The 26,676-nt window shown below is 39.1% G+C and overlaps 1 protein-coding gene across 1 annotated transcript in view; it reads left to right on the top strand.

Moving 5' to 3' along the window:
* The window catches only part of CAP2 (cyclase associated actin cytoskeleton regulatory protein 2), a 69,693-nt gene extending 43,017 nt beyond the window's left edge, over positions 1 to 26,676 (top strand). The window contains exons 5-13 of the mRNA XM_069853678.1: positions 2,676 to 2,819; positions 3,052 to 3,137; positions 4,804 to 4,909; positions 17,843 to 18,032; positions 18,915 to 19,090; positions 20,330 to 20,453; positions 20,679 to 20,761; positions 23,418 to 23,558; positions 25,118 to 26,676. Coding sequence (XP_069709779.1) covers positions 2,676 to 2,819; positions 3,052 to 3,137; positions 4,804 to 4,909; positions 17,843 to 18,032; positions 18,915 to 19,090; positions 20,330 to 20,453; positions 20,679 to 20,761; positions 23,418 to 23,558; positions 25,118 to 25,201 — 1,134 coding nt within the window. The 3' untranslated portion in view covers positions 25,202 to 26,676. The remainder of the gene's footprint in view (positions 1 to 2,675; positions 2,820 to 3,051; positions 3,138 to 4,803; positions 4,910 to 17,842; positions 18,033 to 18,914; positions 19,091 to 20,329; positions 20,454 to 20,678; positions 20,762 to 23,417; positions 23,559 to 25,117) is intronic.

The raw sequence follows: 26,676 nt of genomic DNA, 5'->3' as shown, positions 1-26,676 counted from the left end.
CCACTCCTGTGCCCTGCGTGCAGAAATGTGCTGCCTCCCAGTGCTGCTTAGATACATCAGGCATCTGCAGAGCTGTATTTTTAGTCCTGATATTCTCTTTGGCTGGAACTGGGCCATGAAGATTCACAGTAAGCAAAGGACTGTAAATATCCCTTAGACTTCATGGGAGGAAAACTGGCATAATATCAAAGCAGAACAAGCACTTTCTTAAATTTCAGTTTTGTTAACTACTGTCATACTTGAAAGATTTCCCTGCAAAATAAGAAAGAACCAACCAGCTGCAGCATGTTGTAAACGAGCAAAAATTAGAAAGAAGAATTCCTGCAGGCTTTCTCATGTTATGGCAACAAAATTAGTTTTAATGAACGACAAATCATGGAGGTTTCAGGGCTTTTTCAGACTTAATGACTTATACTGGTCATTAAGCCATCAAGAAATAATCTTTTTGTCTTCCCAGTAATACTGTAAATATTTGGTTTCTCTCAACATGCTTTGCTCTAAGGGAACACCAACTATCCCTGTGCATTTCAAACACATAGGCCATATCCAAAATCACTTTACCACTAAAATATTAAAGCGCCATTGCTGGATCAAAATTCTTTTAAAAATGCAGAACCTCTTTTTTTTTTTTTCCTTAATGTCTTTTGACCCATGTTGATCCATGGCAGACATGCTTATTTTAAGGTGACATGAAATTCTGTAAAGCTGAGGTCTTGCGGAAGTGTGAAAAGAAATACCTTTCAGACTACAGAGGTCAAGCAGGACATAGGCACACACTGTCTTTTGTGTCATGATAGCATTAATCCTCAAGAGTATGAGGATTAGTTGTCTCCAGCAAGCACTTAATTCCATCAAGTAGACCTGAAAAAAGATGAGAAAAAATAGAGAGTTCTACTACAGCCTGAGTGATTTCTCAGTGAAGTGCCAGGGAAAATTAGAATGGGGCACTCACTTTCTTTGGTGGGACATAGTATGGGTTCTGCTGGAATTCTTTTGCAATAAAGAATCAGTCCTTTTTTAATAGAATCATTTTACAGCACTTGTTTTGCTTGTAAACTAATGGCTCCTTGTCTCTCAGCATGTTGAGTGGGAGAATTTTCCTCAGTAAGATAGTGCTCTCAATTAGTTTTTTCTGAGACACCAGGTCAGTGTGATTAGCATTCATTTTGCACAGGAAAAGACTTGGATAGCTTCTCCGTTCATTCCGCTTTTCCCTTCACTCCAGACATTATTCCTCCCGCTCAACGGTCATTTCCCTGAATACCCTTTCTGATTAACACAGGAGAATTTCCCCAAACCATGGCTTGCAGGCAGTTTGTTGCCATGAAATCCTCCCACATTACTTGCAGCCAAAGGAAATTAAAACATTGAAAGTTAACCAGTACAGAAAGCTAAAATTGATATTGCCTTAAGTGTATTACTTTCTCAGTCTTGTTGCCAATGCTGAGGCCACTAACCTAACAAGTAGTTTGTTTCTTATAGAAAAAAACAACTTGGTTAATAACTTGAAAAACTCAGCCTAGTGTAAAGATTCTCCAAAAGTTCCAGGGTTATCAGATGAAGAATACAAGCATTCAGCTAACTCTGAACTATGAGGTCTCTATGGGTCTTAACCTCGTCGGCATGTAAAAAAGCTGCCAGTGCTGAGAACAATATTTCCTGCAATGCATCAATGTCTGTGCGTTTTGCCACTGCAACCAGAGGAGGGTAATTAAACTGTTACTTTAGAATCATAGAATGGTTTGAGTTGGAAGGGACCCTAAAGATCATCCAGTTCCAACACCCCTGGACATGGACAGGGACACTTTCTGCTACATCAGGTTTCTCAAAGCCCCATCCAACCTGGCCTTGAACACCTCCAAGGATGGGGCAGCCACAGCTTCTCTGGGCAACCTGTGCCACTGCCTCATCACCCTCACAGGAAAAAACTTCTTCCTAATATCTCATCTAAATCTTCCTTCTTTCAGCTTAAAACCATTACCCCTTGTCCTCTCACTGCACTCACTGATAAAAAGCCCATCCCCAGCTTTCCTGTAGCCCCCTTTAAGTACTACGAGGCTGCTATAAGGCTCCCCAGAGCCTTCTCCTCTCTAGGATAAACAAGGCTGACTGTCTCAGCCTGTCCTCTTATGGGCGATGCTCCAGCCCTCTGATCATCTTCATGGCTTCCTCTGGACTCGCTCTAATAGACCCATGTCCTTCCTGTGCAGAGGATTCCAGAACTGAACGCAGCATTCCAGGTGAGTTCTCGTGAGAGCGGAGTAGAGAGACAGAATCACCTCCCTTGACCTGCTGCTTGCACTTATGATGCAGTGTAGGATATGGTTGGCTTTCTGGGCTGCAAGTGCAAGTTGCTGGCTCATATTGAGCTTCTTATCCACAAACACATCCAAGTCCTTTTCTTCATGGCAGCTCTCAATCCATTCTATGCCCAGACTGTAATTGTGCTTAGAATTGCCCCGACTCAGTTGCAGGACCTTGCACTTGGCCTTTTTGAACTTCATGATGTTCACACAGGGCCGCCTCTCAAGCCCGTCAAGTAATGTACAGAACATGCTGAGCTTTTTTTCCAACTGTTAAATCAATGGGCAGGAAGGACAATGTTAAATCACAGGGTGTTTTTAGACCACACATTGTAACAGTAGTGCTGTCTTTCTTTGTTTTGTTTTTCACAGAATGAGGTGGCAATGCTTCTCAAACCAATATCAGAGAAGATTCAGGAAATCCAGAACTTCAGAGAAAGGAACAGAGGAAGTAAAATGTTCAACCACCTCTCAGCCGTCAGTGAAAGCATACCTGCCCTTGGGTGGATAGCAGTGGTGAGTGGCTCACGGGATGGTTGGGAGGGCTGTAAACGTGCTGCTGGATATGTGGCCCAGAATAGTTCCAAATCTTGCAGAGCTCTGCAGCCATAATTGCATAGTTCTTCAATCTACTACACCCAATAAGGTGTTTTGTAATATGCCTAGTAGATCAGGGAAGGTGTCTGACTAATGTTTTACTTCCTTTCTTCTTCTGTTGTTTCCTGCTACCATGGGTTGTTGGTCCTAGTCTCCTAAACCAGGCCCTTATGTCAAGGAGATGAATGATGCTGCTACCTTTTATACTAACAGGGTATTAAAGGACTACAAGAACAGGTATGTTGCCAAGCCCCAGTATTTACTAGCCAGAGAACAGAGCGTTAGCCATGTCAGCAGGGTTCACAATGCCATCACAGAACGCATTTTGTAAACTAAAAAGCATTTGATAAAATCGGCTGGCAGTAGTATATATTCCCCTCCTCATCTTTGGCCTGCAGCATGTTGCAGTGAGAATGGCAGCAGTGCTGGTTTTCCATCTCTGCAAATTACAGGATTAGATTGAATTTTCTGGCATTCCAGCATCATACAATTGTATGCAAATGCATATTTACATATCCAAATGCAGCTAGCAGGCTGCCACACTTCCTTGTCTCAATTGTGCATTCACACTATTGCCATTCTTGCTCTTCACTTGAAAATGTGCATTTAGGTGGTAGATTTATACAACTGAGCATCCGATCCCATAACTCCTGATTTGATTTTTTTTGCACCACTACTTTGTTCTGTAAGAGCACAAGGAATTCATGAGATCTGTGAGCAGACGCAGAAAAGAGGAAAAATGCAGGTCCTTCATATGCCCTCTGTAAAAAATCAAGTATAAATCCTGTGCATTTAGTACTTTTGGAGGCCAGATTTTGGCTCTTGATTTTTATATCCCAATTAATTGATTTTTATATCCCAATTTCATATTGTATCTATTATGTATAACTCCTGAAGACTTAGTTTACCTACTGAAGCTAGTACCTACTGGGGTAAGTGAAGTTTTTTACAATATAACTTCAGTACTTATTCCAGAGAAGGAAATTCCCCACTTAACAATATAAACAGGGTATATTATTTTAGATAAAATGCCTCATGTAACAGTATGAACAGGATAAATTATTTAAGTACTTAGTTGTTCCCCTGATAAGGAATTCTTTTCCTGTTTGTTTTGCTAAATCAGATCACAGTGTCTTCCAAAGTAGTGGAAGGCTCTCCCTTGACTTCTGTAGGCTTTGGATTAAACCTGTTGACCCAGATCCTCAGCAGTATTAAGCTTCAAACTCCAAAGGAAAGAAATGGGAGGTGGACACCCAAATCCTTGTAAGCGTGCCATCCCTAGCTGTTGCTACTCAGTAATAATTCTTCATAACTAAGGACTCCATCTTACAAGCAGTTTCTCCCTGTACATATTACTTGCTTTCGCTTACTGTTCCACTGGAAGACTAAGCCTTCCCAATAATGATTCCAGAGCCAACTTGTGACTTGTACTTTAAAAATTCTTGGTGTATAAATATTTTAGTCTGATATCTGTAACATGATCCAGTATTACCCTGGCTACACTTGAACTTGGAAGATAGAATATCTTACAGATGCCATGGATATTTAGTTGTCTAAAATTCAGTACCATGAAACGGAGTCTGGGTAGCTGCTGCACAGCTCCATTTACCTTTAGTGCTTCTTCACTTGATGTTGAGCCTGAACAGAATGATGATACACGCTTCCAGCAGGAAGCACTCTGTGCTAAAGGCATCCTATGTCCTTGTTTGTCCTCTGGGAGGGTCTAAAAGCTTTCCAGTGTAGTAGGCCCTAGTATTGTCAGCACTGGGCTGGCTGCCTGACTGATTTATCCATCATCTTGAGGCAGACAATGGCTTTTACCTGCTTTAAGCAAGAGTAGCAATGCTTTTTGGTTTTAAGTACATTCACATATATAAATACTGTCTGTGCTTGTAATTTACAGTGACACACGCCATGTTGATTGGGTGAAGTCATATCTAAACATCTGGTCTGAGCTTCAAGCTTATATCAAGGAGCATCACACCACAGGTCTCACCTGGAGTAAAACTGTAAGTACTCTCTCCTTCACAAATAACCATTAAATGCCAATAACCTGTTTGATTTCTAATGCAAGTCATTAGCTCGGGAAAATCAAATATCTAGGTCAGGAACAGAAGTCACGGTCCGCAGACTTCCCAACGAAGCCAATAGAAGTTTGAAAGACAGGTGGAGAGGTGTCAGGCCGTTGTGGTAGTTTTGTAGGAAGAGGGAAGAATTGTTTGGGACAACTGTGGCCATAACCACCAGGTGCAGATGGGGAGGAGAGACAGACACAATTCTACAGCAGAAGGCAGGACCAAAAACAAACCCAAAAAATTTGAAGGGTATGTCAGACTAAAGGAAAATTGAAGGAACACAACAGGAAAAGGAGAGGAGTGATGGAAAGAATCTAAACAATATTTTGTAACAGGAAAAAGAAACACAAGGGATAGGTACCGTTTTATTACTTCATAGATAGCTATATTTATAAAACTGTTATTTTATGCATACAGGAATCATTTCTGAGATGCATAGAGAGCAAATAGAAAAGTATGCCTAACTATTTATGATCTTTCTATATAATTACATGAACATCTTCTGTGTTACATCTGAGATGCACTGAAAGATGATGGCAATGAATACTGTTTTCTAAGAGAGGTCTAAATATGAAGAAATAATTTTATGTTGACTATACATATAAGAGTTCGTGTCCACTGTCTACGCTGATGCAATTGTCTATATTATTCTTATGTCCTCATGTTTATTATCAGGTTAGGAGAATTGCTGAAGTATGTTAAAAATATAATCAGCCACCCCTTAGCTGTTATCATTGCCTAAACTTACCAGTGCACTCACATACTCACACATGTGGTCTTTCACACCAAGTTTATAATTTCTTCTATAAAGGCAAATATTTATTTTAAAAAATTGAATGACTGTTCAGAGGGCTGATGTAGGCCACCAGATAATTTAATTCCCAGACCGAACCATTGTAAGAACTTGGTTAAGGAAATGAAGTAGAGCTTTTGGATGGAGTGCATTTTACTATGGAATAAGGCTGGAACAGTTCCCCAACAAAGGCTGAGAGAGTGGGGATTGTTCAGCCTGAAGAAGAGAAGGCTTCAGGGACACCTTATAGTTGCCTTTCAATGAATAAAATGGGCTTATAAGAAAGATGGAAAAAGACTGTACCAAGGCCTGTAGTGACAGGACAAGGAGCAACAGTTTCATAATGAAAGAGGGGAGATTTAGATTAGATATTATGAAGAAATTTTTTCCTGTCAGGTTGGTGGGGCACTGGCATAGGTTGCCCAGAGAAGACATGGATGCCCCATCCTTGGAGGTGTTCAATGCCAGGTTGGATGAGGCTTTGAGCAACCAGGTCCAGTGGGAGGTGTCCCTGCCCATGACAAGGCGGGGTGGAACCGGATGATGTTTAAAGGTTCCTTCCAGCCGAAACCATTCTATGATTCTGTGGTACCTGAAATAGTTACTTTATCTCCCCCTGCATGGAGGCGACAACCACATAAGAGAACATACGCTACTTGTGCTCAGCCACAGACTGTGCAACTTCCTCTTCACACCCATCATTAGATGCTGTACAAAGTCTTACAGTGCTCAAATATTCAAGTGCAAGTTCAAACATAGGAGAGACCAGGATCTGTGTGTACTTCTCAGTTTGAGGCAAAAGTGTTTAAACATGATAAATTAGAAGACGGGAATAATCTGCTGCTTTATTGGTTTCTGTAGTAAAAATTTAAAATATTAAATGTGATTCTTTTCCTTAATTTAGTACAAAATTTCACACTTGCTACATCCTACTCTATTATAATCAGTGAATATGAGAAGAGCTAATGATTTTAAAATGATTATTAGATAAGGAAAAGAAATTGTAGCACCCTTTTAGCAGAATTAGCCTGAGAATCTGGGACAAAGTTAGTTTTGCTAATACAGGGAAAGAAGCATCTTCACCTTTAATGGAACTTTACAAGTATGGAAATAGTGTTATAAGTTAAAGATTTATCATAGCCATTTCATCAAACAGGAGGAACTCTCAGTGCTGTTGAGTACTGGTGATCTTATTCAGAAGTGAAGCTGTTGCATGTTATGTTTGTCTGATCTTAAAAACAGCATCTCAGCCATCACATCTTTCTACTTCCCTCTCTCTCTTCAGTTCTGCAAGAATCTAGATGTGACTTGTTTATTCATATTAAGCATAGCTTCCTGCCACCAGTGCTCATTCCATCATGAGTGATGGGCCCTTTACTGCATCTGAGGTGTTGATTTCACTCATTTCGGATATCACTCAGATCTGAACATTGTCTTGGAATTATGGCTCATTTAAATTATCATTCATGAAATTTGTGCCAGAAATTTTAAATTACAAACACATTTTTTGTATGTCTAATTTTTTCAAGTTTTACTTCATGAGTGCAAGAAAATTAGAATCCAGTAAGTGTGCAGGTTGTTTAAATAGCTTGTTTTTTAAAAGTTGTTTAAATATTTTTATGAACTTTGATAATGAATGCAGTCAAGAAAGCAATGAGTTACTCGAGTAATAACTTCATTTTTGTTATACATTTTAAAGGGAGAATGAAAGTCACAGATTCATGCTGTGTGACATTAAACATAAAGGTCTGCAGAATCAGGGTCTGGACAGATAGATGATATCTATAAAAGCTGTAGATATCTTCCAGACACAGTTGTTTATCACTGCACAGTACAGCTTCTACTTATATGCATAAAAGGAAAAAACAGTAGTTCAGCAAGGCAATGAGGAAGTGGCACTGTTTTATTGTAGAGGGAGAGGGAAAGAGAGAAAGTTTTTGGCCTGTATAAGTACAGATTTAAAAGTACATTTTACCTGTAATTTACCCTTCATATCTGCAGAAGACAACAAAGCAATGCTTGAAGCTTTATATAAAAAGCTATTAAGTAATATATTTGGTTATTTCTAAAGAGTCTAAAGAGTCAGGGAGAATATTAACTTCTGCTTCTCTTAGAGCTGTATTCTTACAGCTTGAAGTGCAACAAAACCCAAGGAGCGTTGGTCCAGATCAGACTGTGCTTCCAAATCTCAAAAAGGAGATTTTTTAGTGGGCAGTTGGCCCCTTCCTCTGTAAGTGCTGTAGCCCATGGTGTGCCTATTTCTGACTGTGCTCCATGGCAGCATCACAATGCTGGGCAAGTTCCAGCCACAATGTACCCTTCCATCAAGCTGCACAGGGCAGCTGCAGCCAACCTTGGAAGGGATCACTACTGCACACTGTAAAGTGTTCCTGCAGACGTTTTGGAGGAAAAAAGGAAATGTCTTAATATATTACAAGACAGACAATAAAACAGGTGCAAAAGGTTGAAATAATCACTAAGCAGTTGGCGTTAACAATAAGAGTTACCTCTATCAGGTCTATAATAAATTTGGGATAAAAACAGATGCTTAGGGATTTTTGGATCTGACACAATTCTGTCTCTTTATTCACTATGGCTCTGGTTCTGCCAAGATGTGTGGCAGTATTTTACTCCTTGAGGGTATCCTGTTGAAGTGCGTGGGGCTGTGGAGGAGAAAGCCAAGAATAAGAATTAAAGACCTTGAGACCTTTGTGTATCTGAGCCTGTTTTGCTGCCTAGGTGGAGCACTATGCAAAACTGGACTATACGTAAATCACAGGCATTTCAAGACACGATGGATACGGTTGGAATATTTGTTGGTACTGTGCTCACATACCTATTTAAAATATGTATGTTTGTGAGCAGGATTGTCCCAGAGACTAAAATGTTCCACTCTCTATTTTCACTATGGTCTGAAGTATTAGTTTTCTATAATTGATTGTCGATATGTCAGAGGAAATATGCTTGTCAGTGGAAGTCAGGTGGATCTGCAGTACTTCCTTGGAAGTGTAATTCTGTAGTTCGTGTGACCTGCCACACAAACGCTGTGGCGAGTAGCAGCTCACTATTCTCACTACATCTCAATTTAGCCATCTTATCAAAGGAAACTATAGCTACTACCAGCCTAATGAAGATTCATAGGTATTAATTTGCTAGCAGATGTGCTCAGATGTCAATGAGTCTTATCCAAAAGCTGTTATTATAATGAAATGTTTTAAATGCCCAGTATAGCGTTTTACCCAGGCAGCAACTGTCATTTTTGCTTCCTACAACTTTCGGGCTTTAACATGAAATCTACAGCTGTAAAAGGAACTTATGTCTTTTTCCAGTTCTTACTGATAAACAGCAGCAAGTGCCCTTTTTTCCTTTTTTTTTTTTTTCTTAAAAAAAGGATTCTATTCTTTCTTCCCTCTTTTTTGGTGATGCGAAGAAATGAACAGCTGTACTATAAGCTCACAAGAATGCCTAATAAAAACTTGTTTGCTACAAGGACTGCATGGGGACACTGGGGGATGCGAAACTTCTGCTCCTGTTTCTCCAGGTGAACTTTGCAGAAAAAAAAAACAACCAGTGATAATGTAGTTTCCGGTACATCAAGTAAGCGTTAAGAAACTAATCATGCTCAAGGATAATTATCTTGAATGTTTGTCTCAGTTGCAGGTGGATCTGTAGTTAAGTTTTTGTTCTTTTTATAAAACAGTAATGTAGGAGAAACATTACCAGCAGGATTATTTGCAAACTTGAAATATTTACTAACAAGCAGTGAATTTCATTTTAATGATTAGTTTCTAATACAGAATTTCAAGTGAGAAATGTCCCCCCACCCCATTTACAAATCAAAGCAAATTCTTAGGAGGAAGTCTGCATCTTTGCAAACAGCTGAGATTGATTTATATCCTATTCCCATTGAAGCCAATAAAGTATCTTCAAGGTTTTTTTTCCCCCTGAAATATAATTTTTTTTAATACTTATAACTCATTAGATAGCTTCTAAAAATGCTTTTAAAATGTTAAAATTCTCCACAGGCTCCACACTGAGGAGAACTATTGTAATTCCTACGTTAGCCTGATTGAGCACAATTATAGTAGTCTCAGTGCAGGTCTGGCCATTTCTTTCTTGTCTAAAATAATCACCTCCAGATATTTTCTTATAAAACAGCCCTGCCTCTCTCCTGTACCATCAAAACATTTTCCTGTAATAATATCGTACTGTGGTGAACAAGCCGCAAAAGACCAAATTCTGCAGGCAAAAGCTTCCTATTATCCTTCCAGCAGCTCCTCTGTGCTGTGTTTAGTTTGACCCACTTATCAAAAAGCTATTATCTGAGACACTTCACTGAAGCTAAAGGTCAAAACTGTAGTGCCAAATTCCAGCCGCAGCCACAACTACCATCCCAGAGGCCTCATTCAAATAGAAGAGCAATATAGATACAGGGATTTAAATGTGTATATCTTGGATAAGATGTAAACATTTTCAGAGTGCTCCGTTTTCTCAATTGTAGCCTTTCCTCTCCTTTTCTGTCCTTTTCATTCCTTTCTCTCCCTTTCACTTTGCCTATTACCTCATATAGTTTTTGTTGAAAAAAAAATTGCATCCTTTAATCTCAGTTATTTCTTTCTCAGAGAACATAGGCAATGTTTGGGTTTTGCACACTGTCAATTTAGAAACTGCTCATCCTGACAACTCTGCAATAGTTGTCTCTTTGGTAGAGACTGGCTCAACTACACATGCAACCCTTTCAAAGAAAGTAGTTTTGCTCCTTTATTCTCACAATGGCTGACAATATTTGTCTTTACTGGATATCAGTGGTGTCCTTTTAACATCAGTGACCAAACACTATTCAGAGATGTTAAAGGAGAACCTGTGAGAGGCTTGTTTGACAATAGCTGTCGAACGCAACCTAACCTATAACATAAGACAACCTAGTTCAGTGGAAAAGGGAAATGAAAAAGGAAATTGGAAGTATGTAAAAACAGAGAGAAAAGGAAAAAGCATACCTATTAAAACTTTACTGTATTGCTAAAGGGAGCAGTCTTCTTTTTAACTAAATGTTTGTATAAGTAAAAGATGGTTTAATGTGCCTGTGGGAGCAAGTTGCTTGTTTACCATTACATTAGCATACAGTTTTCAAATGATTTAGAAGATCGTGGCTGCAAAAAACACTTTTCTGTTTGGGTACCTGTGAAGATGTGGGCAACATTTAAGACCCTGAACAGGTGATAAACGGCAGAAGTGTATTACAAGGGGCTTCAAAGTTTGCAAACTCAATAGATAATTGTGCTGAGATCCTGTAACAAGAAAAGAGGCTGCCCTCGGTTTTGCTGTTTTGTGTTTTGACTAGCAAAGATTACAGTCCCTGTAAGTCAGCTGTTTCATCTACTAAATTGCAGATCTGGGGGCAGCATAACCCCTTGCAGACAGGTGGTTTAAATACTGGTAATAGAACTGTTGTGCTAAGCTACTTTTACACGCAAAACACCTTAACAAGAGCTCTGTGCCTCTGAATCACAGTCCACCTGTTCGCAGAGGTTGATATGTGATACTTTGAGCTGGATGATTCTTGTCTTTGGCTGTGCATATGCATGGAAAGAACAATAGAGAAGGCTGAAATAATTTTAGGTGTGAAACTAGGATTACGGGGGGGGGCGGAAAAGCAGGGATATTTTTTTTGAGAAGTATGCAGTCCCCATTAGGATTCCTATTTCTCTGCTGCCAGGAAAAGAAAGCTTTTTAATAAATTAAGGAAGGGATTTTATATGTCTATCTAAGCCGCCTGTTGCCTCAGCCACAAACAGATACCTACCTCTTAAAATGAATGACTAATAAAATAGATACTATATATTATACACATGCACACATGATTTATCTCTATGTATTATACAGACATTTATAATCTGCTTATAATTCTGAGTAAAAATAATTGCAGTTACAAGAAATGTGTGTTCATTCAGATGCTTCACAGCAGGTTCCTGCTGTAAGAGCTTTGTCTCCCCTAGTTTCCATACTGCACTGTGTCAGCCTAAAACTGGATAAGCACAGAGGAACATTGCGGGTGTTTGTGCAGGGTCTGGCACGTAAACCCCTCATATCCCCAGAGGTATGAGCCTCTGACTAGGACTCCTTGCTGCTACAATGCTACAAATATAGCAACAGTGACATGGAAGTCTAACACAGAGTATTGTTCAGCAAGAATGGCTCAGGAAATAGCAACATCTGTGATAAGACATGAAAAGAAATTCTTAGTCTCTCAGTCACTGGGTTTAGACCTAAAGACATGTGGTGACCAAAAGTTACTGACAGTATGGCATCCAGAGAATATGTGGTACGTCCAAACAGCATTTTACCTCTTTAACAAGGCCGGCTGTTGCCCTGTGTTCCAGGGGAAGCCTTTAGGAGAACTGTGCTCTAACAAGGCCCAGCTTCTCAGAAGCAAAGGTCTTCTTCACTCATCTCTACTGTAATTTCAAGGGAATTAAATGAGATCCAACATAGATGAATTTTAAGAGGCCAGCTGCCCCAACATCAACAGTCATCTCTTTCTTCCCGCGAGCCAGCTAGGTGGCCAGCAAGGAGAAGTGCCTCACCCTTCTGCCAGTCCTGCAAGATAAAGGTAGAAATACAGCGTATTTTGAGGCTGTAGTGCAGTCCTGCAAGCCCTTCCGCAGTGATAATGCACCTTTATCAGACCCAGCTCCGTGAGCAGCTCCAGACACTGTCACTAGAGGAAGCTACTGAGACATGGTCAGTGGGAGGTCCTTGGGCCTTTCTGCAGGTGGCTCTGGGTTCTCCAGCAAGAAGCCAACCATGACTGGTTCCTGTCAACTAATTCAGAGCATGATTTAGTTGAACTGAAGACAGGTTGTTTTCCAGGAAAATTCTGGAATCATAGACTCATTAAGGTTAGATAAGAACTCTAAGATCATCCAGTCTAACTGTCAGCCCAGCTCCACCATGCCTACTAAACCATGTCCTGAAGTGCCATGTCTGCACACTTTTTGAACACTTCCAGGGATGGTGAATCACTCCCTGGGCAGCCTGTGCCAACATTTCACCACTTTTCTGGTAAAGAAATTTTTTCTAATATGCAATCTAAGCTTGGCACATTCAGTTTCCTGCAGAGCTGTTACTACATGACTGTAGAGCCCACATCTCCTGTTCTTGATAGGACCTTACTCAGATAATTACATTTTCCCCCATTCCAGAAAGCTCCAGAAGTAAGGTTTAAAACACATGAAGTTCACTATGATACGAAGCTATCAGGTTAAAAATTAATAGTGTATATTTTTGTCATATTTTCATGAAGTAAGGCTGAAGCTGTGTGTTCCCCTGATAATTCTTATAAGTGAGGTATTTGCAAACGATGGAAAAATGACCACACCAACATGACCCCCAACCAATGGGAACAGTCAGCTATCTATCAGCATAATTTGTCGTGATGTCTATAGACACCACAGCACTGAGAGCAGCAGCTGTTACCAAGGCAAACAGCTGAAATAAAAGAGGAAGAAAGGCAGCTTGCAAGTAACTGCCTTTGCTAGTGCAAATGGCTCTTAATATTCTTTGTGTAAAGATCCGCTGTTGTTAACATCTGCTTGAAGTTAATCTGGAGAGTTGTTTGCAAATAGCAGTGCTGGTGAGCACCTGCTGCTTTAGGATGGATGAACTTCTGTGGGCATATAACATGCTATTTGATTTCTAGCAACTCTCACAAACGCCCCCCTATAGAGAACAGAAATGAATGGACTTTGTGAAGGGCACTTGAAACTAGATAGGACTATACACAAGTATTGCCAGATACCAGAACAATTTCTAAATCAGAGTCTGATTTAGAAATATTCTAGAGCCTGAGGGTCTAAGAGGTCCTGGAAGGGTGACTAAGGAACAAAACCCAATTGCCGGTGACGTAGGTTGGTAACTTGGAGGTTTATATATTAATAGAGGTCAAAATGAATCAAAAAAAGAAACTTCCTGAAACCAGTTCACTAAGCTAACTTTAACACTGCCCTTTGCTTCAGCATGTTTGAGTGCAGCCCAGGTTCCATCTTCCTAGCATGCAGGGAATGCAAGAAGTGCAACGTGTTTTCTGCATTCCTTGTTCACCTCAAGGCTTTCTGTCCCCTTGTTAAAGCTTCCCTGAGCCACTCTCCCCACAAAGAATTTCACCTCACTTGAATGCTTGTTTCAGTTTAGTCAGGAAAAGTAAAATGGCAAAGAAAATTCAAAAGCCAGAGTGAGACTGAATCCCTCTTTACAACAAATCTTGGTATGCCTCCTCATTAGTGAGACTTGTCTGGTTTTCCATGCTGTTCTATTTGAATGGGGACTGTCCTACTGGATGTGTCCATACCAGAAGACAGTAGAACTACAGTGGAGAAGTTAGTCCCTCCCTGTACCTGAGTGGCCTTTTTTCCTTTGATTTGTCCTTCAGTTTTGCCTGTCCAAATTTATAATTGAAATTGTTTCCGGTTTCCAGAATGGCCATAGATGTTCAGACTTGCTTGAAAATATGATACAATGCCTGTTAGATTGCGGACCTGTAACTCAGGTCGTACACTAGACAAGAATTTGTCATGCAAGAGAAAAGTTAACAACAAAGGTTCAGTCCATCTTTTATTTCTATGACAGCACAAAATTAAGAGGAGAAGTAGGAAGGGTGAATGAACCCCAGGTGTCTTTCGAGACCTTATGACAGCTTCTGTGTTCTTAATTAGATCTATCTCATCATTTTTTGAGCTCAGTGAAGATAACCACTGACTTTGATGGAAAGATCAGGCTTGTAAAGAAAAGAGGAGGCAGATGGGCAGTGTGAGTGCAAGGGATACAGGTTTTTTTTCTGCTCTTGAAACCCACTCAAAGGACTAGAATGTCTTCACTCCTTAGATCAAGGATTAAGATTTTTCACTAGACTTGTGTTTTTATCAATATTGCCCTAGAAGGGAAAGATGTTCCTAGTTTCACAGATCATCTCCTATCTCTGCTCTTTCCTGAAAAGTAAAGAAGCTATTCTCCAGTTACAGAAAAACACTTCCAAACTTGATTAATGTATTTAAAATTCTTCCTTTTTGCCTGTACTTTCACAAGATAGTTCTTTCAGAGTTCTGGGAGAGAGGTCATGCAGTTCCAGTAGTAAGTCTCTCTGAGTTTTGCTTCCATCTCAGTTAGATAGATATTCCCATGTTATTGTTGCCATTTGGGAAACTGCCTTTGATGCACTGCTTGGCAGCGTCACTTCGGCCTCCTGCATGATCTGTGATTGCCTTCAGTTTGACACTTTAAGCAAAGAGACTGGCAGAGTGACCCACCACTCTGTTGTATGCAGAATACCCAGATAACTTCTACATCTTTTTTTCTCTAATTTGTCTTTGCAGTCTTTGCAGAATTTAATTCATGATAATTCCAAATAAACATGTGAGTCACACACACACACAAGTTCCTGGAAAATCACAGCACTCTATTTATGCAGGTGGAAGAAATAAGGTATGTTTGGGAAATCAGATGTCAGTCTTGAGTTGAGAAATCAGATTTTTATCTCAGACTACAAGTTATCTACCACCACTGCTATTACTGTTAATCTCCTCCCATAAACCATACATAACTGCATGTTGACACTGCAGTGCCATTTCTGGGTATCTGAATATTTTAAGAGCCCTGCAAATGCAATGTTCATAATTCTGGATAACCAGGACATAGTGGATTCAGTTGCTATGGTTGCGGGCAACAGATAGGGAAGATCTCTATTGCACCTCAGGCGGCAACAACCAATTGTGCCACTAGATCCACTTGCATTCATTTTTTTATTGCAATGATTCATAGTCTCGCTGACTGCTGCAGGCAACTTTACTGGTATTAGCAGAGGCAGGAAGGCAGGCACTGTAAATTGAGGGCCCATTGAAGAAGTTGTCCCTAGCCCAGAACAATAACCTCTCACTACTATGTATGTAAGCAGAAACCCTCCACATTACATGTGTCCACACAACAATGAAATGTCTCTAAAAGCAGTCCAAATCAGTGCTGATATATCTTGACAATAAATGATAACGAATTCCAAAAGGGGATTCTTCTAATTTGTTTGCATTTGATGAAGAAGATTTAATAGCATAGAAGATAGCTCATTCCCTTAAGAGATCTTGGATCCTTTCAGAAACAATCAAACTGTACCACTACATCAGTTTCATTACTAACTAGACTACCAGGGACTCACCCAGTCTTTCTTGTGCAATGCAGTTTTAGTGTCACTAATCTGACAAAGAATCTTGCTGTGTATTCATCACTGACATATTCCATAAACCAACTCCTTCACTACCACAGTACTTAGATGCTGAAGACTCATGTGCCAGCAGAGGATGTACATTAAGAGGTTAACTAATATTATTACCATTCTGCTACTTTAATCAGAGTCATGATGACAAAGAGGTTTGAATGCAGTTACTGAAATGTGCCAGGCTTCTTTTTTCAAAAGAAGAATGTCTGAAGAGTGAAAAAAAGAGAAAGAGCATGTGCATCTCAGCCCCTTTCCCATTCTCAGTTCAAGATTACAATCCACAACAAGATTACTTTTTAAAACACAGGTAACAGTTTTCAGTCATGTAAGATGTGTGAACCAGATGAATACTTTACTGTTTCAGTTTAGTGGAAAGCAGAAAGAGGTGGCATCATAAGTGGTTAAAAATATCCTCGGAGTCAGTATTGATTGTCAGGGATGCATTTTTAACAACCTGTATCTCTTAACAAAGGGAGTCAGTTAGAGGAGCTGGGACTCCGTAAGTCCCTGTCATTTTCCCACTGTATCTGCCCACTTAATGAGTATGTACTGGTGCAATGCACAATATATGTATAGCTGGCTAAACTCATCAGAACCAATCAAATTTTTCTACATTTTTTTTTAAAACAGTCTCTGCTCTGCTGCAGAGAGGTGGGATCAGAGTGACACTCAGTGGCAAGATAGAAAAAGTGATTCTCAGTTTCTCAGATTCTCTCTAACACCTATTATTAGGATGCATAATATTTTAATCAGATTATTATCAGCATTTTTATAGAATTATTAGGTTGGAAAAGACCTTAGAGATTACCAGTTCCAACCGTACCTCTCTACTACTAAATCATGTCCCCAGGCACCTCAGCTACTTTCTTTGAAATACCTCCAGGGAGAGTGACTCAACCACCTCCTGGGCAGCCTGTTTCAGTGCTTGAGAACCCTTTCTGTGAAGAATTTTTTCCTTATGTCCAAACTAAACTTCCCCTGACACAGCTTGAGGCCATTCCCTCTTGTCCTATCACCTACCACTTGGGAGAAGAGACCAACACCCACCTCTCCGTAACCTCCCTATAGGTAGTTGCAGAGAGCAATAAGGTCTCCCCTCAGCCTTCTCACGTAAGCATTATCATTCAGACCAAAATGTGTCCTTTTGATTAATTGAAAGACTGGATTACTTACTTTACCAAGGCCCCCCTCACTCATAACTTGCTGCTGCAATCTCCTGCAATTAAAAAAAAATTGAGAAATTGAACTAAAAACTCAGACATTGAATTTGAGAAATAAGAGACTTGATTCACCATAGTTTTACATCCTGCTGTAAGTTGAATCTTTGCAGGTGACTTGAGCAATCTGAAGTATAGCATTTTATGTTTTGCATACAATTTAGCATGCTGAATATGTGTAACTGGCAGTTCACGATCCAGTTACTTGTGTTAGATGTTTCTGAATTCACACTGAACTATGGCTAACTGAATTTGGTATTCAAAAAACAGGAGACATTTTCTCTTTTATGTGAGTAAACACTGGAACAAATTATGGAATCTTTACTATTAAATATTTTTAACATCAGGCTTGACAAGCATTTGAGAGAAGTAGTTTAGGTGCCATAGTTCTGCAGTTAAGGTAGCAGTGTAGACTGTGAGTCTTTCCAGACTTTTGGTGCAGGGTAAGAGTCGTTGTATTACATTTGGTTATGGTGCCAGGAATTCCTCTGAGCCTGTGACTCACAGCATTCAAGGATGTTAATAAATAAGAGTTATCACAATACAATGTTCCTTGGCACAGTGTATGTGAAATAATTTCCATCTCTCTCAAACAGGGCCCTGTTGCATCATCCATGTCTATGCGATCTGTTCTAACAAGCGGGTCATGCCTCTCCCCACCACCGCCACCACCGCCACCACCCGGACCTCCCCCCATCTTTGATACAGAAACCACAAAGGATGAAGGAACTGCAGCTCGCTCAGCGCTATTTGCACAGCTTAACCAGGGAGAGGCAATTACCAAAGGTCAGGAGAAAAGAAATCAAATTTTGGTCCATGATTCCATTTTGCTTCTACATCAAGAGCTGCTGTATGTATTAATCTAATTTCCACTGTGTTTTTACGTTACATTTAAGCAACTCAGATCTTTCTGAGGCTTGCAATGAGTCTGACAGATAAGACTGCATATCAAAACCTCCTTTAGAAGCAACAGCACCCAAATATGTTCATCATATCTGAAATTCACAGTTTTTATTTACAGGTATCCTTTTAATTTTAAGTCAGCCAAGCTGGACTTCTTCAATTCCCATTAGCAGGTGAACCTCTGAGTTGCAATTGCAATAAAAAAATGTATACCCCCTTCTAATTCAGTGTACCAACCTGTTTCAAAATGCTTTACAATGTTAGGTGAAAATATATGGCTTACAGATGGGTGGGGAGTACAATAATAAATCTTTTTGTACTAGTATTAGACAGTTATAATTAAAGTGGATAACTGTGAGTTTAAATACATACCACTGATACTGAATACATACTGCACTGCCTTTAATGCTGCAGGAATAGGTCAAATATTTTTATAAATTAGAAGAAGGTTTTTATTTTATGGATAGAAAAATATGATACAACAAGCTCTCAGATCTCACCACCGAGAGGGACTAGAAGACATAGCAGCATTTCCTGTTGAAGACACTCAAATAGCCCATCCACTGTAAAAGAGTCTTTATATGAACTGCTAAAACTATGTAGGCAGTTATACTTTAGGTAATTACCCAGGCAAATCTTGAGGAAGTAAAAAATATAAATTCACAGAATAACTTAACACAATCACAAATGAATCTTTCCTGCTTAAATATGAGCACCCTTAGGACTTGAAGATGGACTCTCTTTCACAAACACACTTTATTTCAGGGCTTCGACACGTCTCTGATGACCAGAAAACTCACAAGAACCCCAGCCTACGTGCCCAATGTCCACCTGTTCGTTCTCCGACAAAAAGCCATACTCCAAGTCCCACCTCGCCCAAGAATTTCCCGCAACAGAGCCATCCCCCTGTCTTGGAGCTAGAGGGAAAGAAGTGGAGGGTGGTGAGTTCCAGTCACACCTCTGAACAGCACATTGTACATTGCAAACCAGGTTGAGCACTGGAACGTCTTCCAAAAGACAGTTCCATGGTGAAGGTGCAACAAATCAAAGTTGTAACTAAAACAGGCCGAGCGTTTAGTTGCTCTGCCTTGCTACAGTTGATCTTTCACTATTCTGTAGCATCTAAAATTAATTTATCTCTGAAGATCATATATTAATTCCATTTAATCTGAGAAACACATAGTAATTCATCTGAACTGTAGAACGTCAGAATTAGCATATAAATTCCTTGCAAAATCAGACATTTTCCCAGAAACAAGTCCAGTGGAGAACTCCAGTTAAAATCCCTCTTGCAGAGTGTTCATGTGACTGAGAGGGAACAGTATTATCACAGAGCATTTTCTCCAGCTTCATTAACCAAAGGAATTACACATTTTTCACCACCAATTCCATGCAAGTATGTCTCCCATGCTTAGAAGTAGCGAAGTGTTTTAGTTTTACTTAATCTGCAGATGGAAAAGATAGATTTGTTTAAAGCTCAGGAGTTTATTTATGTAGGCATATACCAAAGAATCTGTGAATGAAAATTCACGTAGACTGTGTTGCTTAAAAGGGGGAGGAAACAATATGCAGTTTAGGAATGCAGAAGATTATATACACAGTCATTAGTACGGAATTGAGCATGCAGAAAGTGCAGCCACGGTTTCCCTGTGTTATGTTGCCTTACGGTGACAATTCCTGGATCCCCAGTCTTTCTTTGACATCCATGGAGTGTAAATGTCACTTCCCACTTAACAATGAAAGGAAATTTCTTCACCTACCACTCCATACTTTATACGGTAACACCTGCACCTGTTCATAACACACTATGTAGACCATTATGTGACATTTGGAAGAACAAAAACTTGATTTGTTCTTCAAGGCACTGTATGGGAGCCAAACAACAGTTTTGAGGGCATTTCTAAATTGTTGTGAGCACAATGTCTTTGCCACAAAATTAATGGGGTTTGTCATGGCCTGTGCTAAGTTCTTCAGTTCTGTAGCTCTGAAAGACACGTATCATCTAAGAGTGAATTAGGTGACATATCTGATCACCAAGCAGATTAGGTTTTTAAGCCACAGGAAGGATATTGCTCTGATGTAACTGAAGGTGCAATGACTCGAGGATAAGTTGTGCTAAACTCTGTCTGACTGTTAGCGAGTTAAAGACAACCAATTAAATAAACTTTCTTTTGAAACAGGAATATCAAGAGGATAAGAATGACCTGGTCATTAACAACACTGAGCTCAAGCAAGTGGCCTACATTTTTAAGTGTAACAAATCTACACTTCAGATAAAAGGAAAAATCAATTCAATTACTATTGGTGAGTGGCTAGCTCAGCTGAACTTTAGGTGCCAGTCTTGAAAAAACTGACTTATGTGATTAATAATGCATCTGAATCATTCTATTCACTTCAGTGGCTTGATCCACGTGAGTAAAACTGCTCAGCTATGCAATGCAAGATGGAGAATTTTTGTAGTTAATGTAGCAGGTGTGCATATGTTTGCTTTTATCTTGCCTTTCTTATTTTTTATTGCTTTTATTTTAGACAACTGTAAAAAGTTTGGCCTTGTGTTTGACAACGTTGTGGGAATCGTGGAAGTGATCAATTCCAGGGATATTCAGATTCAGGTAAACACCTGCTTAAGAAACAAAGATAGAAACAGAGAGAGAACAAGAGAATGGGGGTGGGGGAGTGGGGGAGAAGCCCAAGATGTAGCTACAAGAGATTTTAAAAACTCACAGGAGCACAGCAAAAATAAGATAACGATGCATCCAAATGCATTCTGCTGACGTATTTAGAAAACGCCTATGAAAGCTTCTGAGCATCACTTAGCCCAGTCCCTTCTGGTTCCAGTGAGGCTGAGAGATCTCTGCTTTGCAAGAACTATTACTTCTGGCACTAATTTTCTTGCTTTCATGGTAAACAGCTCCTAGCTCTTGAAAGTTCAGCAGTGCTTATGGAACAAATTCTGGCAGTCAGATAATGGATTTCTAAGCCCATAAGATGGTTACTTCTTTTTTTTTTTTCTTATTCTCTTAAAGGAAATGTTCAAATAGACCATCAAAGGACAACTAAGTGATATAAAGTGAAAGTAGGCACCAGGATTTCGAAAATCACCCATGCCCAGCAACATGACACATTACACGAATAAGTAATGTAGTGTCTTGCCTACAAACAGGCTATGAACCACTACTGGTTTTGTCTTTTATAACCAATAAGCGAAGCTGCATCAGACATCACCTTACTTGTGGTCCTTGTGAAAAGAAAACAGGTGTATTTCAAATCCATATATTGCCCTCTCTGCTGGGGATACTTGCCCCGTTCCAAATATAGACAGTCTGCCTGAGATTTACAGTACTTGGTTGATCTCATTACAAAGATGTCTAACTATACAAGCTCGTGGCCAATATACATGACCTAGTCTTAAGAAAGGGCTCGAGGATGTATTCTTTTAAGCAAAAAGAAATGAAATGTTGATTGAATTATGCCATCCTGTCAGTCTTCAAGCAAGGTGAGATCTTTTGTTTAAAAGCCCGTGCCTGCTGTATGACACTAAATGCAGACAGTTCTGCTCTGTGCTTCAGAAATATTGGTCACAGCCATCACAGTGAATAATAGAAAGATGCTTTTTTGTATTTTGAACCTCATGCTAGTGACTGACCTTGCTACCAGCTGTGCATCATCTTCTGAACTGTAACAAGCAGTTTTATTCCTGATCACTACATGTCTTCTTATGGCAAAGGCAGTTACTTAAAGGAAAAGATCCCAGGCATTTATTTGAATGTGGGGTTTTTTTAATAACTAGATTATTTTTATCATTACCTCTAGAACTATGCTTGAAAGCTGAAAAATTAATTTGTAATGAACAGCAAATCCACAGCTTGTTAATAGCCAAATAAAGGGGAAATATCTTTTTGAAGAATCAAAATTCTTTTGATTAAGCAGGTTCTATGAATATTGCATAAGGCTTCTATGCCATGGAACAGAGTGTAGTTCCGCTTAAGAAGGTAGTCTGGCTATATGCAATATGCCGCTTGAATGAGGCAGCTTCTGTGGGGTTTGAGTAAACCAAATGCTGAGCACCTCAATTTTCTCAGTATTTTGAAGATCTGAGCTTATAATTTGCAAATACATGTTATGTTAATTGAACAAATGTCAGTAAATTCATCCTACAGATTTTGCTATACGTATTAACATAATTTCCACTGTGTTCCAGTGCCATATTGTTTGACCCTCCTTCCTTCCAGTGGGGTGTTTTTTTTCTTGCTAGATGTTTGCAAAATTTATTAAACACACCCTCCTTTTGTTCTCTTTTGCATGAGAACTCATTAAAGAAAAGAAAGATCTGTTGAAGATCACTATGTAGATCAAACTTCAGCATCAGGGTGGGATGCAAGAGGGCAGACAGACTTGTTCTTTGTTTGCTGTCACGTTTAAGGAACTGAAGCTGAAAATATATTCTTAACTTGAATGATGTGAGATGGTCTTTCATTAACAATTACACATCTATCACATGGTGTTACTGTTTTATGGCCCAGAATAACCTCTGCCCTTTTGATGCATTGTCAATATTGCTGTCCCTGCTACAGCAGGCAGCAGGAGAAGGAGGAATTTTTACTGACAATCAGCAAGTCAGCCAGTTACCCATGAAGAAATCTTTTAATCTGTAAAGCTGTGAATGAGAGAAGATTTCCCTTTCTCCCCAAGTAAATCTTGTGCGCACTTTTAAAATCACATAAGAAATACTTTTAGAGATGTAATTAAATTGATCTCAATTCTTTTTCTAGAACTGTAGCTTGCCTAGAGGGGATAAACCCCCTTTCCTACTGTATATTATGAAACCTGGAAGAGCTTTGAAGGCTTCAGAATTTATTACACAACACTTACTGAGTAGCACTGTACACTGGTATCTTTCATTTGCCTTTACTGGGTCGGAGTTGATATGTTTGATTTCTTAACCAGTTCTCACTGATGAGCAAGGTGAGCGCCACTAAATATCAGCACAAAAGTGTCACTGGAATTAGAGAGAATCAAGGAAGCATGTTCATCAAACTGTATATTTTAATCTTGCTGCACAAGTGAGTTTGCTGTTGTGTACAGATCTTTGTTACCACCACCAAGAATATTCAGTGTCTAACAAATCAAATATAAGCATCATTCAGGCAGCTGACACACAGATCAGATGTTGGTGGCCAAAATTAGGCCTGGCAGGCAATAAGGATTGTATTAACAGTATCTTTAAGTGCATTTAAGTTTTGATATTAAACAGATTTTATCTTGCAGGTGATGGGGAAAGTGCCAACCATTTCAATTAACAAAACAGAAGGCTGCCACATCTACCTCAGTGAGGAATCATTAGATTGTGAGATTGTGAGTGCCAAGTCATCTGAGATGAACATCCTCATCCCCCAAGATGGTGATTATGTGAGTGAGATATTTTTAAAGCTTTTCTCCTCCTTCCTCATTAGTCTTGGTAGCTAACAGCATTTAAACTGCTAGGAAAGAAACTAATATACCTTACATATTAAGTCACAAAAAACTTAACCAGAACAATTGAATTTCTGTGTACTGATAATTTCAGCTATCAGTGCAGGAAGAACTCTTCATTTTCTGGGGCACAAAATAATTTCAAAGATCAGACATGATGTTATTTCTTTCTATTTTGGTGGGTAATAGCTTCTTGTCCTGCCCATTTAATTTTCTTTTTTTAATATCTAAACTTAATCTCCTAGAGAAACTCACTTCACATAAGAGCACTCAAGCCTGAAGATGATGATAAAACTAAGATAAATATAATGTTACTACGGATGAAATAATACAGTATAATATACTTGTGTATTTTCTAAAGCTGTTGATACATGAGTAGCATCTGCAGTACTTCTGAGTATTTTCAACATGTATCCTTAAAGAACATATAAACATGCATTTTCCTGGCTCCGTTTCTGTTCTAGTAAGGTTTTCATACTACGCCCCCCAGCATTTCTAGTAAAGCTATGCTCTATGCCTTCACACTCTAGCAAGAAATCATACATGCAAAGCATACCCGCAATAGTTTACCAGTTTCCTCAACAGAGCGGTGTTGAAACTGCAGTGAACAGCCACAAACAAAACTTAAACTTCTGACTGGTCTTTTGAGCTGGAATATTGTATGGTAAAGGGGTTTAGGCTTTATAAAAGAAAATATGTAACAAGAGAATTGCTCCACATTTCCAAAAATGACTGCTGGATGCCCAGCTTCAGGTAACTAAAAAGGGAATGATTTTCAGCAGGTGTACATTCACCTATTTCTTTTTTTAAAAAAAGTTATTTTGATCAGTCTCACCTTAAATCACTGTGTTATCTGAAATTACTGGCTATCAAAATACCATTTTGAGGTCTAAGGGAAAAAAAACCTTTTCTTCACGTGGTTTTTTGTTTACTAGGAACAGAGAAAGACCCAACAATGCCTCCTGTCCCTTCACCAAATACACAGAAGGCGACTTCCTTTAATGTTTTGCTTCGTTTCAGTTACCCCACAAAGGATGCTGGGTCTCTTGAAGTGTATCACACTTAAAATGATTGTGTTTATGGGGCTTTTTTTATTCTTCCACACTATAATATTGCTTTCGTCCTTAAAAATCATCTCCTTGCTAAATCTCCACATCTAAATCCCTTCTACTGTCTTCCAACCCAGACACTAATGGAATCTAAAGTCATTTCTGACATAAGGCTTATTTACTTAGTTGTTCCAAATAATAGTGTGAGAGGGATTATTGCAAATTCGTACCATACCGAGCCTATTTGAAACTGGGTAGCAATAAGGCTTTTTCCTGTGTGGCATTGTAAAATCGCTTCCTAGGGTAATTAAGAAGGCTTCTCTCTAATTCTGGCATGTCTGAGCTATCAATGCTTTCTCAGTCATGTAGCACTAATAGTATTCCACTAGTTTTCATGAGGTATCCGCTGTTTATTTAACCATCAGTGTTGCTTTTGTTTCTTACCAGAAAGAATTTCCGGTTCCTGAACAGTTCAAGACAGCATGGGATGGATCTAAGTTGGTCACTGAACCTGCAGAGATTGTGGGTTAACTTCCTAATGCCATACAGCACTCGCTGACCGTGACCAGACCACAGCCAGCATCAACAAAGCAGCAACGTAAAGAACTAGAAGTAGCAGCAGCTCATACTGCTGTGTAGGCCTCCAAGCGTTAGCTCTGCATGCTAGAAACACTAACACATCTGGCACGCTTTTGTTAGGCATCCCAGTATTTTTCATGCTTCCACACAGTTTGCCTTCACATACAATTTTAATTCTAAATGATGTCATGTGAATGTAATGGATTAACCCCCCTTCCCTCTCCAGTAACATAATTGGTTTGAAATACTGTATACGTTAAGACAAAATACTGCATGATACACTTTGTTATCATCTTGCTTCAGTGCATTCCCTTTCGGTTTCTGCTTATCAAAAGCCACTTTAAGACTTTAAGAGGTTTATTTTCACCTATTAAGGAATTCCTCCTGTATGATGCAGTAAAAATGTACTAGAAAGTACGGTTCCTTGTGGTTCTGTGCAGACATAATGGGGTTTGTTTTAAACAAGCGAAAAAAGGACAACTTTCAGCAATACATTTTGCTAAAAGAAAATTTTAAAAAATCTGCTGTTTTAATCAAACACTTCTCTGATACATATATTTAGAAGATCCTTATGTTTTCTGTCAGGTAAGATTTGCTGTCACCCTCTTTTTTCTTGCAAATTAGTTAGACTTTCTAAGCTAAAGCCTCATCTAAGCTACAACTTTGCAGCAAACCACTTGAAGGTTTTTTGCTCCTTGGATTTCTTTCTTTTCAGTTTTTGGTTTTTTTGGGGGGGAGATGATCTCTCATTCTTTAAAATTTCACATTGTATCTTATCAACATCCTACTCAGAAAACTGAGGGAGGCACATATGCCTGATACCAAATAGTTTCCTTACTAATGATGTTTCTTTAAAATACTGTAGTTCATATTCATGACAAATATCTTCCTGTTTCTTCCCCACATTTATAGGACTTAATCAGTTTCAAATATGTCCACAAAGCAAAGCCATAGATTTATTGTCCTACTAATTCTGAGCCCAAATAAAGGGCTAATTTCCTGTTTAGACCTTTCACTCTACTTTATAGTCCCTCTTGTACATGCTTTTTTAACAAAGGTGGAGTGTTGTATACATTTGTACTATTTCAGCACCTAGTACAAATAAAATTGTAAAAGTTTAAAAAGCCAGCTTATGGTTTTGATCTCTTGTAATAATTTGTAACAGTGAAATGACAGTGAGATGCTTGCAGAGCTAGTTACAAGCTAAATTTTGTGCCTAATTTACCTTGGAAGTATATTAATTCATGAGGGTTTTTAATTCTATCTTTGATTGTAAACCCTATACAATGCAACTAATAGTGCTCATTCCGTAAGGTTTTGCTATCTGATGTTTAATCGATGTGTATAATGTGTTTGCTTTAATACATCCAGTTTTTTCCAACAGTAAACTTCTTATGAAATAAAAAGGAAAAATGTTTAAATACAAA

The sequence above is a fragment of the Phaenicophaeus curvirostris genome, chromosome 3 (genome assembly GCF_032191515.1).
Source record: "Phaenicophaeus curvirostris isolate KB17595 chromosome 3, BPBGC_Pcur_1.0, whole genome shotgun sequence".
In the NCBI taxonomy this organism is placed as follows: domain Eukaryota; kingdom Metazoa; phylum Chordata; class Aves; order Cuculiformes; family Cuculidae; genus Phaenicophaeus; species Phaenicophaeus curvirostris.
Note: the sequence above shows the minus strand (reverse complement) of the source record. Positions and strands in the feature narration are given on the sequence as shown.